A 19,845-nucleotide genomic window follows, 5' to 3' on the forward strand; every position below is an offset into this window, starting at 1 on the left:
TTGTCTGCTGGTCCCTGGGCATTAGGAGTCAAAGTACCTTGGTGACAGCTCCAATTTATAGATTAATGAGATTCTTGTTTTATCCCCTGGTAGAACTGTTCCTCCTTTGGGGACTGGAAGCTCCAACCTTGCAGAGCTCAGAGTTACATCAATGGAAGTAAAAATTCTCCAAGTGGGTCACTATGTGTGATGAGAAGCAGGCAGGGCTTTTGATTCCTGGATCTCCTACAGAGCCTTTTATTGCTCTAGACACCGCTTAAATCTACTGTCACCTGGTATGAACTAGAGCAGTAGTCCCAGATGTGGAATATGCTGCGTCCATAACCCAAAGAGGCCTACCAGAAATTGTGCTTCCTTCCTCATGGTGGGAGATATAAGATGCAACAAATTGTCCTTTACTTTCAGTGAATGTCCCAGCATGCCAGAACCTTCATAGTGCTTATCTCCCATCCTCTGGGTACATATGCCTTACCAAGGTTTCCAGTATGGTAGCCACTTCTTGTTCATCCAGCCTGATTAGCATGATGTCATTAACATAGTGGATCAAATATAATGTTCTATGTGACATTTGAATGGTCCACATTTCTTCACAACTGAATTTGTATGGAAGGGGTTTTAGTTAACACAACCCTGTTTACCATTGTCCATTTCATGTAAGTTCAGACTGTTTCAGATTGTCCTCTCTGATAGGGATAGAAAAGAACATGTTTACCAAATCAGATGTTGCATGCAACATACCTGAGGCCATAATAATCTACTGTAGCAAAGGCAACACATCTTTGTTACATAACTACATCTGGTTTCTGCAGACACCAGACTGGAGAATTAAATAGAGATAAGACAGAGACCATTACTCCTGAATCCTTTAGCTCATAAGAAGGGAACTAATTTTCATTATCAACACCAATAAATCCATTTAAAATAGGGACTAAAATTTCATACAAATAGTGGGGACAAGGGTTTGTTTGGTACATTGTATTTTCTAAAAAGTCATAAAATTTTATTTAAAAAATATAGGTTACAATTTTCATCATGTGCTGATTGTTGTAGAACTAAAGTATAAATCTGACTTTTGTTTGGGTGAGGGAAAAGTGTTTAAAATATTTTTTCTAGCAAAGTCACGTGGTGGTTTACTTTGTGTTTGGCTTTTATAGCACTTTCCTAAGGACGATTTTTGTAAAAATTTTTAAAGCCTTCATTATTTTTCCCCAGGGACACCCTTAATCCTTTGACATCAAATTGTTTTCTTTTAAAGCATATATAAAATCATCCTAACTTATTATCTTTTTTTTTTTACTTGATCTGACTTTGTTGGATTTTCCTTTGTTATTATGATTTTTGATTTAAGCACTTCTTTGGCATCACTATGGTAGGTTTCGTAACATCCTATCTTGTATTGGCACATGTTTACCCTGATGTGATTTAATTGGATAAGTAGAGATAGATGCCAGCATTAACCAAGAAGGTATGTTTCAGTAGAGACTAATTTGATGATGGTAATGATGGTGGTGGTGGTGATGTATTCTTTTTGTCTTGATCAAAAGAATATGTTTGGTAGCGTCATTGTGATGTTGGATATACCTATAATTCATTCATTTTCACTTTCATGTAGTATTCCTTTGTATATTATACCACATTTTATTCATTTTTCCAAATACCTTTTTTTCCTTATATTTGGCACTCACCAGGCTCTTTACAGATGAAGAATAACTTCATTATTTATTTTACTTTCTCCTAACTACTTTCTCTGTTTTCTATTTATAGCACCCTGTTAGGCATATTTTAGAAACTTTGACATGATTCCCTGTATTTCTTAATTGTTTTAAATTCCTGAAGATAGAAATGCAATAAAAGGATACCATGACAAAAAATTATCTTCCATCCCTTCTTTTGTATCTTAATTTTAGCAAGCATATTTTCAATTTTCAGTTGCTTTTTTATAGATGTAATATAGTTTCAAACTCTGAGGATATTATTTATAATTACTAGAAAATTTCTTAGTCTGAATTATATGTTTCCACAGATGCCATTTTTAGATTCCATTTCATACTTTTTTGCCTTTGAGAGGCAAGAGAACGTAAAGGTTTAAAGCACAAATCCTAGAGTGAGACTACCTGGGTTTGAATTCTGGTTCTGCCATTTGTAGCCCTGTAACCTCTTGAGAGGCTCAGTTCCTTCATCAACAAAATGGATAAAATTATAGTATCTACCTTCTAGAGATGTGAAAATTAAGTGAAATAATTTGTATAAATTCAGATTTAAAGCATGTCTGGTACTTTGTAAGCACTCAGTAAACGTTAGCTATTATTACTATATGCCAGGTGCAGTGTTCTAGTTTCCAGGCATATAAAATTAAAGCAGACATGGGCCATTCACTCAAAAACTTATAACAAAGATTGATATTATTTGTCAAGCCTAGCATTCATGTTCCATCCCAGTGGGAGTCATGGTACATATTAAATAACCATAGTGGTTCAAAATTATGATATATTCTTTGTTGTTATGTAAATTAATTTAGCATTAAAATATAACCTGAAACTATAATGGGAGTTCTTGTATTTATTTTGTGCTTAGCACTGTACTTGGAAAGAGTAAGAACATATAGGGGTAGGTATATGGAAGTTCCAAGGGGCAAGAGTGTAAATGACAAAGCAAGGCATGGATGGTATTCCTAGGGATATTACATGCTGTAAGAATTACAATGATGTGGAATGGGTGGTAAATAAAGCAGACTGCCTATAGCTGCAGCTTGTGGTAGGAGGGCCATTTGGTTAGTTGGGTTTGGAAATGGATCCACACCATGGAGGGCTTAACAAGCCTGGCTCATGAGTTTGGTCATTATCCTGTAATGGTCAGAGATTTTTGAACAGGAGAGTAATATGATATAAAAAGGTATTTTGTCTGTGGTAGTTTAATTTTTGTCCCTATGTAGAAGATATAAATAAGTGTTCTCAGTGTTTTGGACAATTCAAAAAACTTCTGAGTTCTATCTAATCTCAACTCTAAAAAAAAGTCAATTCTGTAAGACATTATGCCTCTCAATCTCATTTTTTCCTTTAATATTTCAATATTTTATTTTTGAGAAATTCCCAAGTTTTGTGAAATAGGAATGCTGGGCCATGACAGTTCAAAGGTACACAGATTAAAAGTATGAAATAATTGAAGGTAATGGGAAATTAAGATTGCAGGGCTCACTCTTCAGTTGTAGCAGGAAAATTAAAGGTAAACTACATAGCAAACTTCAGAATAAAACACGTATAAGTATTCAAGTCCTTGCAAGTTTATAAATTGCCTGTTAGGTCTGCAACTACATTGCTATTATGTGGCCAAAGCACATGGGACTTCAGGATGTGTATTTATGGACTGATTGCCCAACAGATAACTGCACTATTCCGGAATGCTATTGCTAGCTATGTCAATAGTTTTAGACTTATTGTTTTAAAATTTTTCCATTTTTCAGCCTAATTAACTTAGAATGTCTCTAACGTGATTTGCAAAGAATTTTATATTTATATTTTGCAATCAGCATTTGACTGGCGCTCAGGTTTGAGACATGCACTACAATGTGTAAACATTTTGTACGATAATAAAGAGTTCCTAAATGTTTTATGATTGCCTGTTCCCTGCTAATTGGTCATGGATTGAAAATCCCTATTGTTTAATTTTTTTTAATTTGTGGGAAATTTTTATAAATGAGTGTGTGGGGCTTCATATCACAGCTGTTGTCATTTAAAGTTTGGACAGCATCATTACAAATGAAGCCCTGCTGTGAAATCAAAGTCAAAAGGCATCTTGGCATCCCAACCATTTCCTTAGGAGAAGATTACAGCTCAAGTCTGTTGAATTTTATTGCTTTGGGCCCCATGACAGTCTTCAGAAACATGCAAGGCATTTCTGTTAAAGAAACTCAGATGTGCTAGGACACAGGGGATGACATTCTTGTGCATAGCAGTGTCTTAAGCAAGGGGGTAAGGAATAAGGAAGAAAAAGATGATTCACACTTTTTGTTGTGTTCTGGGATTATTTTATAAAGTCCATGGAAGTGATAGAGAACATAGTGTGAGTGATACCATATAGGAAAAAGGTGTGATATTTTCCTACATGGCCTGACTGTATATTTTTTTTCAGCTTTATTGAGGTATAGTTGACAAAATTGTAATATATTTAAAACGTACAACACAACAGTTTATATGGTACACGGTGTGAAAGGATTGCCACAATTGAGTTAATTAACATATCTATCACTTCACATATTCATATATTTACCTTTTTGGGGGGCAAGAATACTTAAGTTGTGTTTTCTCAGCAAATTTCATTTATACAACTATACTCACTATCAACTATACTCACCATGTTTTACATTAGATTCTCAGATCTTATCATCTTACAGTTTAAAGTTTCTACCCTTTTAGTAACCTTTGTCCATTTCCCCCACATCCCAGCCCCCAACAAACAACCCATTCTACTCTGTTACTGAGTTCAACTTTTTTTTTTAAGTTCCATCTATAGGTAGTGTCATGCAGTATTTGTCTTTCTTTGTCCGGCTTATTTCACTTACTATAACACCCTCTACATTCATCCACATTGTTGCAAATGACAGGATTTCCTTCTTTTTTAAGGCTTAGTAATATTCCATTGTATATGTATACCCCATTTTCTTTATCTAGTCATCCATTGATGGACACTTAGGTTGTTTGCATACCATGGTTATTGTGAGTAATGCTGCAGTGAACATGGGAATACAGATAATCTTTTCAAGGTAAGGATTTCATTTCCTTCAAATATATACCCAGAAGTGGGATTGCTGAATCATATGGTACTTATATTTTTAATTTCTTGAGGAACCTCCTTACTGTTTTCCATAGTAGCTGTCCCAATTTATATTCCCACCAATATATTCCACATACTCACCAGCACCCATAATTACTTGTCTTTTTTTTAGCATTATTTTTTAAATGTTTGTTTATTTAGAGAAAGAGTGTGTGAGTGACGAAGGGGCAGAAAGAGAGGGAAAGAGAGATTCGCAAGCAGACTCCATGCTCACTGCAGAGCCCAACGTGGGCCCCCATCCCACAGCCATGAGGTCATGACCTGAGCCTAAATCAAGAGTTGGACATTTTAACTGACTGAGCCATCTAGGTGTCCAACTTGTCTTTTTGATAATAGCCATTCTAACAGGGATAAAGTGATATTTAATTGTGGTTTTGATATGCATTTCCCTGATGATTAACCATGTTGAATACCTTTTTATGTGCCCATTGGCCATTTGGATGTCTTCTTTAGAAATATGTCTATTCTGTTCCTTTGCAAATTTTTAATTGGGTTGCGGGGCTTTTTTAGTGTTTTTTGGGGTTTTTTGTTTGTTTTGCTATTGAGTTGTATGAGTTCCTTGTTTTCTCCCTAGCACTTTTATAGTTTCAGGGCTTATGTTCAAGTCTTTAATCCATTTTGAGTTGATTTTTGTGTATAATATAAGGTAGGGGTCCGGTTTCATTCTTCTGCCTGTAGATATTTAGTTTTCCCAACCTGACTATATCTTAAAATAAAAACCTAAATGTGCCTCCAAGGTAATGACTGCCTTCAAAATCATCTCTCAGTTGATTATATGATATTTTTGAAATGAGTTCTGATTGATTGGTATTCCTCATTCTTCCCCTCTTCCCTCCTTCCCTTACTCCTTCCTTATCTCTCTCTCCCTCTCCTCCTTACTCCTCTCTTCTCTTCCTTTTCTTCCTCTCTCCTTTCTAGCACATACTCTTTTCTACTAGTATACCTGAGAGATGTTACTTAAATAGCTCTATTAGTCACTTTTTTATATCTAAATTTCATGTTCCAGAATTTAAAACCAAAGATCACTTGATCTAAGTTAAGATCTATCCAACCAGTAACCTAACTCCAGCAATCATTTCCAAAGACACATCATGTGTGAATATGGTTGTCCCTCATATTTTAAGGATGTGTTCCATTCAACCATGGATTCATCCCATCCCTATAAAATGTGTTATTTGTCATCTGTTTTCCCTTTTGGAGTAGTTTCCTGAGTTCATTGACTATGAAGTGCCTTCCATATAGTAGATAATATTTGTTGAATGAATGCAAATTGTTATCCCAAGGAATATCCTGCTAACAACTCTAAACACTCATTCTGGAAATCTAAGACTTAGCAAGATAATTTGTTTCTACTGATCCTTCTGCTTTGTGAGTGTCTGAAAAAGATATAAATCATTCATCAGCTTTCCATAGACATTGATATTGCTTCTTATTCACTGCTATAACAATACTGCTATAGAGCTAATAGTTTAGTAAGGAGACAGAAAAGTAAATAGATAATTACAGTATAGTATGCTATGCTAAGTATATCCTAACCTCAGTGATAATAAAAAATGTGTGTGTGTGTGTGTGTGTGTGTGTGTGTGTGTGTGTAATATTTGCTATGTGCCAGGTACAATGTTAAGTATTTTACTTATATTACTGGTTTTTAACTTAAATACATTGTGGTCTGACAACCATATCTATATGTTATTAATCTTTTGAAATTTACTGAGAGTTCTTTTATGGCCAAGTATAAAGTCAAGTTTTCTAAACCCATCTGAACAGGGTTAGAGTATAAACAGATCAAGTAGTGTTCTATAGTGTTCTATCCATTAGCTCTAACTTTTTAAAAATCTTCCATATTGATTTTTCTACCTGCTTGAGGTATTAAATACTGAAGTGGTATATTAAAATCTTTCAATGCAATTGTGAATTTATCTGTAATTTTTATATGTCTGTCAGTTTTTGCTTTAATGTTTTCAGTTGAAGGCTAAGTTAATTAAGTTTAAACACATTTAAAATTGTTATATATTTGTGATAAATTGAGCTATTTTATATAATGCTTCTTTTTATTTCTTGTAATGCATTTTTCCTTAAGATTATTTTATATGATTGTTAATATAGGTATTTCACCTTCTGTTGGTATTTGCTTGGTAAATCCTTTCCCATTCTTTTAACCTTTGTGTATTCTTGAGTTACAGATATATCCTTTTTAAACAAAAAATATATGGAATCTAATTTTTTATTCAGTGATAATCTTTGCCTTTTAGCCAGAATATTTGGTTCATTTCTGCTCTTATACTTTTATTTATTTATACCATCTTATTATTTTCTCATTGTTTCTCCTTGGGGGGGTTCTTTTCCTCTTTCTTGCTTTCCTTTGAGTTATAAATTTTTGTTTGTTTTCCTCTCCATTTTTTTCTCCATTAGATTGGAAGTGGTAACCCATTCTACATTCCTTGGCAATAATATTTTTTCTTTTCAAATTTTTATTTAAATTCCAGTTAGTTCACATATATTAATTCCTCACTTATATATAACACCCAGTATCCATCATAACAAGAGCCCTCCTAATACCCATCAACCACCTAACCCATCCCCCACCCACCTCCCTACATCAACCCTCAGTTTTTTCTCTGTCTATAAGAGTCTCTTATGGTTTGTTTCCCTCTCTCTTTTTTTCTTTTCTTCCCTTTCCTGTATATTCATCTGTTTTGTTTCTTAAATTCCACAAATGAGTGCAAACATATGGCATTATGGTAACATATCGTTTGTGAGTTCGAGCCCCACATCAGGCTTGCTACTGTCAGCACAGAGCCTGCTTCTGATCCTCTGTCCTTCTCTCTCTGCCCCTCCCCAGCTTGTTCTCTCTCTGTCTCTCAAAATAAATAAACTTATAAAAAATAAAAAAGAAGAGTTAATACTTATTCTTCTCAAACTATTCCAAAAAATAGAAGAGGAAGGAAAACTTCTACATTCATTCTATGAGACCAGCATTACTAAAACCAGACAAAGACTTCACTAAAAAAGAGAACTACAGGCCAATATCCCTGATGAATATGGATGCAGAAATTCTCAGTAAAATACTAGCAAACCGAATCTAACAATACATTAAAAAAATAATTCACCACAATCAAGTGGGATTTATTCCTGGGCTGCAAGGGTGAGTCAATATTTGCATATAAATGTGATATTAATATTAATCATAGAAAGGATAAGAACCATTTGATCATTTCAATAGATGAAAAAAACATTTGACAAATTACAACATCCATTCATGATAAAAACTCAAAAAAGTAGGTTTAGAGGGAACATACCTCAACATAATGAAGGGTATATATGAAAAATCCACAGTTAATGTCATCCTCAATGGGGAAAAACTGGGAGCTTTTCCGGTATGGTCAGGAACAAGACAGGGATGTCCACTCTCATCACTTTTATTTAACATAGTACTAGAAGTCCAAGCCATAGCAGTCAGACAACAAAAAGAAATAAAAGGCATCCAAACTGGCAAGGAAGAAGTAAAAAACTTTCACTATTTGCAGACAACATGATACTCTATATAAAATACCTGAAAATTTCCACCAAAAAACTGCTAGAACTGATACACAAATTCAATAAAGTCCCAGGATGCAAAATCAACATAGAAATCTGTTGCATTTCTATACACCAGTAATGAAGCAGCAGAAAAAGAAATCAAGGAATCAATCCCATTTGCAATTGTACCAAAAACAATAAGATACCTCAGAAGAAATCTAACCAAAGAGGTAAGACCTGTACTCTGAAAAGTATTAAACACTGATGAAAGAAGTTGAACATGACACGAAGAAATGGAAAAACATTGCATGTTCATGGATTGGAAGAACAAAGATTGTTAAAATGTCTATACCACTTGGGGTGCTTGGGTGGCTCAGTCAGTTGGGCACCTGACTTGGGCTCAGGTTATGGTCTCACGGTCCGTGAGTTCAAGCCCCGCTTCGGACTCTGTGCTGACAGCTCAGAGCCTGGAGCCTGTTTTGGATTCTGTGTCTCCCTCTCTCTCTGACCCTGCCCCATTCATGCTCTGTCTCAAAAATAAATAAACGTTAAAAAAAAAAAAAGTCTAGGGGCGCCTGGGTGGCGCAGTCGGTTGGGCGTCCGACTTCAGCCAGGTCACGATCTCACGGTCCGCGAGTTCGAGCCCCGCGTCAGGCTCTGGGCTGATGGCTCGGAGCCTGGAGCCTGTTTCCGATTCTGTGTCTCCCTCTCTCTCTGCCCCTCCCCCGTTCATGCTCTGTCTCTCTCTGTCCCAAAAATAAAAAAAAAAAAAAAAGTCTATACTACTTAAAGCAGTCTACACATTTAATGCAACCCCTATCAAAATACCAACAGCATTTTTCACAGAGCTAGAACAAATAATCCTAAAATTTGTATGGAACCACAAAGCAACCTTAAAGAAGAGCAAAGCTGGAGGCATCAGAATTCTGGACTTCAAGCTATAGTACAAAGTTGTAGTGATTAAAACAATATGGTACTGGAACAAAAATAGACACATAGATAAATAGAACAGAACAGAAAACCCGGAAGTTGACCCACAACTATACAGTCAATTAACATTTGACAAAACGTGAAAGAACATCCAATGGAAAAAAAAGTCTCTTCAACAAATAGTGTTGGGAAAACTGTTCAGTTGGGAAAACGAAACAATAACATGCAAAAGAACGAAATTAGACCACTTTCTCACATCATACACAAAAATATATTCAAAACAGATTAAAAACCTAAATGTCAGATTTGAAACCAAAAACTCCCTAGAGAAGAAGAGAGGCAGTAACCTCTTTGACATCAAGTGTAGCAACTTCTCACTAGATATGTCTCGAGGCAAGGGAAACAAAAAGCAAAAATAAACTATTGGGACTTCATCAAAATAAAATGCTTCTGCACAGCAAAGGAAACAGTCAACAAAACTAAAAGGCAGCTACAGAATGAGAGAAGATATTTGCAAATGACATATCGGATCAAGGGTTAGTATCCAAAATATACCAAAGTCTTATAAAAATCAACACCAAGAAAATGAATAACCCAGCTAAAAAATGGTCAGAAGACATGAACGGACATTTCTCCAGAAGACATACAGATGACCAACAAACATGTGAAAAGATGCTCAATATCACTCATCATCAGGGAAATGTAAATCAAAACTACGATGAGATATCACCTCACATCTATCACAATAGCTAAAATCAAAACCACAAGAAACAACAGGTGCTGGCAAGAATGTGGAGAAAGGGGAGCCCCCTTGCACTGTTGGTGTGAATGCAAACTGGTGCCTCCACTCTGGAAAACAGTATGGAGTTTCCTCAAAAAGTTAAAAATATGACTTACACTAGGATCCAGCAATTGCACTAATAGCTATTTACCCCAAAAATACAAAAATACTAATTCAAAGAGATACATTCACCCTGATGTTTATACCATTATCTACAATAGCCAAACTATGGAAAGATCCCAGAGGTCTAATCTACTGATGAATGGATAAAGAGAAAGTGATGTGTATATATGTACATATATACATTGGAATATTAGCCATCAGAAAGAATGAAATCTTGCCATTTGCAAGGATATGAATGGAACTAAAGAGTATTCTGCTAAGTGAAATAAGTCAGAGAAAGATACCATATCATATCACTTATATGTGGAATTTAAGAAACAAAACAAAGAGAAAAAAAAGAGAGAGGAAGGCAAACCAAGAAACAGACTCTTAGAAAAACAGAAACTACAGAGAACAAACTAATGGTCACCAGAGGGGAGGTGGGGGGGCGGGGGGGGAATGGGTGAAATAGGTGATGGGGATTAAGGACTGCACTTGTGATGAGCACTGGGTGTTGTATATAAGTGATGAATCACTAAATTCTACACCTGAAACTAATATTATGCTGTGTATTAACTAAATGGAATTTAAATAAAAACTTAAAAATTTTTTCCCAAATTTTTTTTGTCTTGTTTCTAAAATAATGTGCTTCGGATACAGGAGTACTGATGCATAGGGGCACTTGTACCCCAATGTTTATAGCAGCACTCTCAACAATAGCCAAATTGTGGAAAGAGCCTAAATGTCCATCAACTGATGAATGGATAAAGAAATTGTGGTTTATATACACAATGGAGTACTACGTGCCAATGAGAAAGAATGAAATATAGCCCTTTGTAGCAATGTGGATGGAACTGGAGAGTGTGATGCTAAGTGAAATAAGCCATACAGAGAAAGACAGATACCATATGTTTTCACTCTTATGTGGATCCTGAGAAACTTAACAGAAACCCATGGGGGAGGAGAAGGAAAAAAAAAAAAAAGAGGTTAGAGTGGGAGAGAGCCAAAGCATAAGAGACTCTTAAAAACTGAGAACAAACTGAGGGTTGATGGGGGAGCGGGAGGGAGGGAAGGGTAGGTGATGGGCATTGAAGAAGGCATCTTTTGGGATGAGCACTGGGTGTTGTATGGAAACCAATTTGACAATAAATTTCATATATTAAAAATAAAATAAAATAAAATAAAATAAAATAAAATAAAATAAAATAAAATAATGTGCTTCAAGGACAGTTTTGTTTTGTTTTGTTTTGTTTTGTTTTTTCAAATTTACCTAAGTAAGACTTAGTGACAATTTGGAACAAAAGTAAAAACCCCTTAAGACAGCAAACAATGTGTCCTAGATTTTTGTTTCCATATATTTGTGATTTCTGGTAAATGTCCTAATAATGCTCATTTCTCTTTGTTTTGTTTAAGGATTGTTCAAGTTTAGAAGAATATAACATTGCTGCAGCATTACTCCCTTTGACCAGTGCTTTCTACAGGGTAAGTTTCATTGGTCTATACGTAAGCTCATTATGATTCACATAAATGTATGTAGTTTGATTTATCATAAAACTACATGAATCTTGTCCCCCGGTATGTCTAACATATATCTGTAGCAATATTTATTATAACATTTATTGCATACAGTTGACCCTTGAACAACACAGATTTGAACTACACGGGTCCACTTATTTGTGGATTCTTTCCAGTACAGTACTGCAAATGTATTTTCTCATCCTTATGATTTTCTAAATAGTATTTTCTCTAGTTTACCGTAAGCATACAGTATATAATACATATAACATACAAAATATGTGTTAATCAACTTTGTGTTGTAATGCTTCCAGTCAACACTAGGCTATTAGTAGCTAAGTTTTGGGGGAGTAACAGTTATGTGTGGATTTTTGACTGCACAGGGGTCAATGCCCCAACCCCCACATTGCTCAAGGACCAACTGTACTATGTGTAGAAAATTTAATATATAATAATAAATCATCTCCTAAGATAGATCCCGCCATTCCAGCCCTGCTTTATTTTCCTTTATAGCTGAATTTGTACCTGAAATACCTGAAATTATATTATGCATTCGTTTGTTTACATATGAGTATTTTCCCCTACTGCAGAAAGTAAATTCCATGAGGCTAGGATATTGTCTTATAAATATTTATTGATAAGGCCAGGTTTGTTTTTTTTTTTAATTTCAGTCTGTCCACAGTCTCTGAGTTAAAGGTCTTAACCTTTAAAGGTTCTCCATAATCAGGAACTCTTTCTCTGCTGCTGTGTCACTGCATATCCCTCTTTCTTCCTACTTATTGTCCCTTCTTCTTTTAAAACAAAAAGTGGAATTTATGATGTTCACACTTCTGAGAACTGGCAGGTCATACTGAACATGCTCAGGAAACAAAGACAAATCTCAAAAATACCAAACAAATGAATTTTAGGTTTAGAAACTAATGGCTGGAGCTTGAGCATCATCTTTTGGTCTTCCCTCCCCAGCTTAACCCTACCTCCAGGCCCATTCCAGTCTTCCTTCAATGAATACATACCAGCCTTCTCTGAACTCCCTCACCCTTCATCTCATTCCGCTGCTAGCATGGAGAACACTGTTACAAAAATAGGCCAGGCTGTCCTGGATCCTAAGCTACCTAGGAAAGGTGTGTCTATATCTCAGAGCAGCCAGAAAACTCAGTCCTCTGTCTAACTAGCCATCATATAGGGCCTCACATGGCATTTGTTAAAGAAAATGGCATTTTTAGGGGCACCTGGCTGGTTCAGTTGGTTGAGCTTCTGACTGCAGCTCAGATCATGATCTTGCACTTTGTGAGTTCAAGCCCTGCATCAGGTTCTGTGCTGACAGCTCAGAGCCTGGAGCCTCCTTTGGATTCTGTGTCTCCTTCTCTCTCTGCGTCCCACCCCGCCCCCCACTCCCACATTTGCTCACTCTCTCTCTCAGAAAAACAAACATTAAAAAAATTTTTTAAAGAAAATGGCACTTTAAATCTTTCCTACCTTCAACATTTAAGGTATTTTTAAACTTAAATATTAGAGAAGATAAGAATTGACAAATGAAACTCAATTCCTCAAATGACCCATTGCTTATGATTTTTTAAGCAGAATTATTTAACCATTTTGCAGTATTAGGGTTTGATCATGATAGCAGAAGCACCAAGAATGATATAATTAAGGAATTTATAAGGGACCAACCCTTATATTGTTATAGAAACAAAGGGAAAGTTTGTGGAAGACTTTGAATTAGGCTTTGCCCATAGGCCTGAAGTTTCTGTAGGTCACAACACAGGGAAGAACAAGGACAAATTGGAATCTGTGTATACCTCTCACTTCTTCAAACCTCAGCGATACAGATGACCTGCAAAAGAAACAGCACTGTTGGCCATAGAGCTACACATGCACCTGGCCCCAGGCTAGGAGAAGCTGAAGGAGATGTGGCAGGAAACGGAGGAACTGTGAGCTCAGTCCCTTCCCCATATCAACATGAGTCAGCAGATCAGGGACAAAGTATATGAGCTGTAGCAGGATATAGCATCCTATATTGCCTTCAGAGTATAATGACTGCTGCTTCATTTTTGTCCAAATGTTAGAGAAATTTCTCTTGTGGCCAATCCTAACCCTGGAACAGAAAGACATTTCTGAGAAATGTCTTAGCTTAGCTTATTTTACACAGTGCAAAACCATCACACTGGTTTTAGTTTTGTGAGAGTTTTTAATTAGCTAATAAGTTGGGCTAAATGTCATACTATTTATCAAGTTTGTGTTATCAAACTTAGTAATTCAAATTTATGTTTTAGGGGTGGGTTTATGGGTTTAATTCTTTGTTGTTGGCTTGGTTTGATTTGCTTTAGTTTGGGCATGGATTAGGAGCCAGTGACCACACCAATAATATGAGCAGGAAAAGTTTATTAAGTTAAGGAAAAGTTATTAAGTTATTAAGTAGTAACAGGGGATTAACTGCCAAGAAGTAAAGAGAATTTTTAACAACACAGGAATATCAGATATAGGGAGCAGCTACTATCTCTTGGGCTCAGGCAGAGTACCCAAAAAAAGAGAAAACTTGGAAGAGGGCTCCTCCCCAACAAGACTTGTGATTCAGACCTTGTTGGAGAGGTGTTGATTTGGCCACTGGATAGCATAGAAATTCACTGAGGTGCCACAGACCAGAGCTGGTAAGCAGGAAACTACCTGCTGGGGTTCTGGCAAGACTTTCTGGGAATCCCTCTCACTACGGTGCCAGTGAAACTTGACAGGAAGTGAAGCCGCCATCTGGAGTACCACTGAAACATCACACACGGTAAGCGCTTCAGGGTGTCCCACACACCATAGCAGGTACATGCCATAGGAACTAAAGGACAAAGCACACCAGAACCAGGAAAAGAAACTACTTTCTACTGCAGTATCCCTTCAGCACAGACAAAACTTAATTTTGTGCCAGATGGTAAAGGAGAAATGTTTACAAGTCCAGCGCCAATGCCCCACAACAGGGCAAAGAAAGGTAGATTTGGAGGAAAGAGATAATGCATTGATAACTGACACAGAGGGTGGATCATACCAGTTCTTAGATACTTTATAAATTTTTGACTTATGGGAAATTATTTCTGGTGCATAATTCAGGAAAATTCTATAGATATAAATTGCATTATTCTGGCCACAGATTGCAAATGAGCCATGCTCAAACTGTTCAACCAATATAAACTCCTGAGCCTTGTTCATCATGCTTCAGAGAATGGACTCAGCTGTTTGTCTTACTTAAACTTACTTTGAAAATATTTTTAATGATATTTATTAGTCTTTTTTTTTCAATGCAACAGAAGTTTATTGAACATGTCAATATACAAAGTTACTATGCCAGGCAACAACATGGGCAGCCACATGAGTGAACCATTGACATGCCACCAGGAGTTTATATTAGTCTTTCTAATACAATAAATAATAAGCAAGAAATCAAACTGGTCCACAGTTCCATCAACTGGATGGACATTTCCTTAAATAAAATATATAGCTGTGGTTAGAAAATTCAGATACTATAGAAACATATAAAATGCAAAACAAAAGCTGCCTTTCCCATCTCTACCCCATATCCTCTAACAGTTGACTTCTTGGTTAAAAAAAGTCATGCATTATTGCCAGCAGATAGAATACAGATAAAATTACCTCTTTGAAGCTAATCAAACTATTCAGTGTTTTCTCACCTTGCCTTTTTCACTTAGTAACATATCTTGGAGATCTTTCCATGTACTTAATTATAATTAGGTATATAACACTACTACCTAATTATTTTGGGATGACTACATATATTTTTTCTTCTTAATGAAAAGATTGTGTTTGTGTGTGTGTGTATTTACCTTAAGCATAAGAGCAGAATATTTCATTGACTCAGATGAAATGTGATGTTTATCTTTTAGAGCTTTACTTTGTGTAAAAATATCCCATGATGTTTTACTTGTAACATTATCTTAGATCCTTGGGAATTTTTTATGCTACAATCACCACAAATTTAGGGGTTTTTTCCCCCTTACAGTTCTCTCACTTTTCTCTACCTTTAATGAGTTGTATGTAACTCATGCTTCTTTAACTTATGAAGCCTTTCTTCAAGGTGGTACTTTAACAGCTAGGTTTAAATCGTTAAGGATCACTTTAATGGTGAAAAATAATGTAATCATTTACATTTGTACTATGTTTAGCATTTATGTGATGCTTTCATTCTCAGTTCAGCAGACAGTAGGTGTGGCAAGCCCTGTGCTTGCATTTATTGCAGAATTGCAGGTGAATAGCACATGGTCCTCACCCTGAAGAAGCATATTGTCTAAAGGCCTTTCATATTCATTAATCAGCTATGAACACAGGAACATTTCACAGTTACTGAATAACATTGGGCTATACTTGGTTTACTTATTTGGTCCTTTTTATTAAAAAAATCATGATTGTTAAAGTAAGAACCAGAAGCAGGGGTTCCTGTCTAAATGTCATTTTTTTTTTTTTTGGAATAAAAAGAATTAAAGAGTAAGCTAAAACCCAACAGAGCAGAAGTAGAACTAAAATAGGATACCCTTGTATCACTCTTTCCCAATTGATAGTGAGCAATAGTGAAAGCCTTTTATCATGAGCCACTGTGTAATGCCCTCTCCTCCATGATCCATGTATCTTAGAGTTACCCTATTGTAGTTCTTAATCACCCAGGTAAACTAGAGACTGCCCTAGAATCTATCAAACCATGACAGATCCCTTCTTTTTACTTCTTTGAGGCGTATCGGTTGGTTACTGATGCTCAAAATGACTCCCAGAAGAACTGACGCTTTCTTCCTTCCCTGGTACTCATTGTAGTTTGTGTTTACCCTAGGGAGGAATAGAAATACCCTGTTTATCTTAAATTCAAGCCCCCTGAAGTGATGCCTTATCAAATTCCAGAGATCTCCCATATACAGATGGCACTTTGAGTATGATTTATTGATCAAGATAGGTCTTACTTTATAAGAGCATTATTCGGTCTCTCATTCCCAATAGAAGTAGATTTATGCCCTCTTTAAAATTCTTATTTCATTCAACATGTAAAGAATATCTTCCCTAGCAACCAGCCACATGGAAGGTTCATATTTACTAACAGGTTTGTTGAGGTATAATTTATATACCGTAAAATTCACTCATTTTAAGTGTATATTTTAACAATTTTTAGTATATTTACAGATTTGTACAACTATCACACCATATAATTTTAGAATATTTCCATCATTTCAAAAGAAACCTCCTGCCCATTTTCAGCCACTTCTCATTCCCAGGCAGCCACTAACATACCTTCTGTTCTATAAATTTGTCTTTTTTGGACATTTAATATAAACGTAATCATATATGTTCCTTCATGTCTGGCTTCTCTTACTGAGTATAACGTATTTGAAGTTTGCCCATGTTGTTAGAAGATTTCTTTAGGACTGTTAATTATTAATTAAGAATTCTCCATACCCAGAGTACTTAGGTCACCTTCTGTATCGTTTCAAATTGTATCTAATTCAAAATGTAAGGTATGATTAAATTAATTCTCTTTTAATAAATACATCAGAAAAAAATGTGAGATGTAAAACATAATTTTACAGCTGTTTAGGTTTTTTGTTGCTAGATTGTAACTTTTCCTTATATATTCTAAATGAACATCCACTTAACTTAACTGATTGTATATAAATTTGAGATCTCGGTATTATTTCTACTTCAAAATATAAAAGCTGAAGGCAGGGAGGTAAATTCAGGGTGATGTGATAGGAAAACCTGTTGAGCACAACTTAAAAAAGTTACTTGTGTAAACCTAGCTTACCTAATCAGTCAGAGAAACTGTGAACGTTGAAGCACAGAGAAGCACAGAATTGCCGGAGCCATCTCCTGAGTGATGACGTTTCTGCCACCAAACTAGAAGTATTTCTTCTCCCAACCTCTGCCCCCAAAATGAGTTAACTAAAATCTGAGTCATTCATGTCAAAACCTGATATTTCATTTTTTTTTAAGTTTCTTTACTCTGAGAGAGAGCAAGAGAAAGAGAGAGAGCACTCATGATGGGAGGGGAGAGGCAGAGAGAGAGAGGGAGAGAGAATCCCAAGCAGGCTCTGCAATGGTCAGCATAGAGCCTGACATGGGGCTCTATCTCAGGAACCATGACCTAAGCCGAAATCAAGAGTTAGGATGCACTGAGCCACCCAGGCATCCAAAACCTAATATTTCTTCTTTTTCTTTTTTTAAATATAATTTATTGTCAAGTTGGCTAACATACAGTGTATATAGTGTGCTCTTGGCTTTGGGAGTAGATTCCCGTGATTCATCGCTTACATACAATGCCCAGTGCTCATCCCAGCAAGTGCCCTCAATGCCCATGACCCATTTCCCCCTTTCCCCTCCCCCAATAAACCCTCAGTTTGTTCTTTGTGTAAGAGTTTCTTATGGTTTTCTCCCTCTCTGTTTGAAACTATTTTTTCCTCTTCCCTTTCCCCATGGTCTTCTGTTAAGTTTCTCGAATTCTACATATGAATGAAAACATATGATATCTGTCTTTCTCTGACTTATTTCATTTAGCATAATACCTGATATTTCTTGTGTAAGCCTATGCATTGAATAGAACATGGCAAAGAACATAAATCCAGAGGAAGGTGACAGCAATAATAATAACAGCTAATTCTGACTACCTAGTATAAGATGCTACATTTGACATGCAGTACCTAATCCAGATCAATGAATACTATTCCCATTTCAAGATGAAGGAATCTATACCACTTAGCTTGTAAGTAGAGGAGCCAGGACTCAAACTCAGTTCTATCTGACTCCAGAGTTCATATTCTTTAACTACAATAAGATTCCCCAAGTGAGTTCCAATTTATAAAGCATAATTCTAGGAACTTTTCATCTTTTTGCTTAGAGGTACTGAATTGACATCACTCCTGTCCCCTCATTTCTCCAATCAGGGTCATCCATATATCCGGCAAGGATACTTCATTAAGCTTGGGCTTAGAGGGGGCAAAGTCAGGAAATGTTGATTAATTGTATGCTATGGTTAGTAAATAACTGTCATGTGTCATTATATGTAAATCTCTAATTTCCACATATTTCTAATAGAAAACATACTAAGTACTCAAAATCATACCAGAATCACTTCTGTACTTCTCTGATGATTTAGAAGTTACTTGAATAACTAATCATTAATAGGGACCCTACTTATCCCACTATAGATATGACAGCTTATACATCATTCTAACTGATAGAATCCAGATGAACCCACATTCATGGTATTAAGATTATTGCTAGAAAAAATCTTATAATAGTATAAAAAATAGATATTTCATCAGTCCTTTTTTTCCCCTCTGTTGGTAAATACTTGACAAGAGAGGTTCTTAAATATCTACAAAACAGGAAAAGAATTTTTTTTTTCTTAAACTTCATGGTCTGGATACATTGAATTTCCTACAACAGGTCTCAAAGGATTACATTTTTGGCAAAAAAATGGGAGAGGGGGTGACAAAGGGTCTTTTTTCATCTTTTTTTTTTTTTTTTTTTTGCTGTAAAATAAAATACTTAGCTTAAAAATAAATTAGCAGAGAGAGTGAAGACAGGCATCAACACTGGGCTGAATCCAGATTTGGCCTGGAAAAGATATGAATGTGCTTATTACAGCAGATGCCTCCAGCACAGCAGAATTTTAGAATGGCCAGAGCGATAGTGTCTTGCTTTTATTTCCTCCCTTCATATTCTTATTCTTTCAGACAATTTAGCATTCCTTCCTCCTCCCCTCTCAGCACATCCTCTTCTTGCTTCTCCCACTGTTTCTTTCCAGTTTTAGATGGCTGCTCCTTTTTTCCTAGTCCTGGAAAACCCCTACTTCTGAGAAACTGTGAATTATTATAATACTTTGGAATTACTATTCTTTGTTAATATTAGTTTGTCTTCACTGTTTAAACTAGTGATATAAGACAACTGTGGAGTTTGGAGATTTGAAGAAACATTGTTACTTATAAATGTAAAGTTACATTAACCACCTGGTAGAAAATTGTATTTCACCTGCTTCCTTTGTGTAAAACCCTGTACTAGGCATTGTATGAGTTGTGATGATGCATAAGACATGGTTTCTGCTGTCTAGTACTTGATTATCATGTAGGGTAGGCAGGCATGAAAATCGCTAGTAGTAAGCAAATAGGAAACAAAGTGAAATGTTCTACTAA

At 35.8% G+C, this 19,845-nt stretch overlaps 1 protein-coding gene across 3 annotated transcripts in view; it reads left to right on the plus strand.

Moving 5' to 3' along the window:
- The window catches only part of SBF2 (SET binding factor 2), a 478,944-nt gene that overhangs the window by 339,042 nt on the left and 120,057 nt on the right, over positions 1-19,845 (plus strand). For all 3 annotated transcript variants that reach the window (XM_049650241.1, XM_049650223.1, XM_049650233.1), the window contains exon 17: positions 11,576-11,644. In XM_049650241.1, the coding sequence (XP_049506198.1) occupies positions 11,576-11,644 (69 nt within the window). The remainder of the gene's footprint in view (positions 1-11,575; positions 11,645-19,845) is intronic.

The sequence above is a fragment of the Panthera uncia genome, chromosome D1 (assembly GCF_023721935.1).
Source record: "Panthera uncia isolate 11264 chromosome D1, Puncia_PCG_1.0, whole genome shotgun sequence".
Taxonomy (NCBI): Eukaryota; Metazoa; Chordata; class Mammalia; order Carnivora; family Felidae; genus Panthera; species Panthera uncia.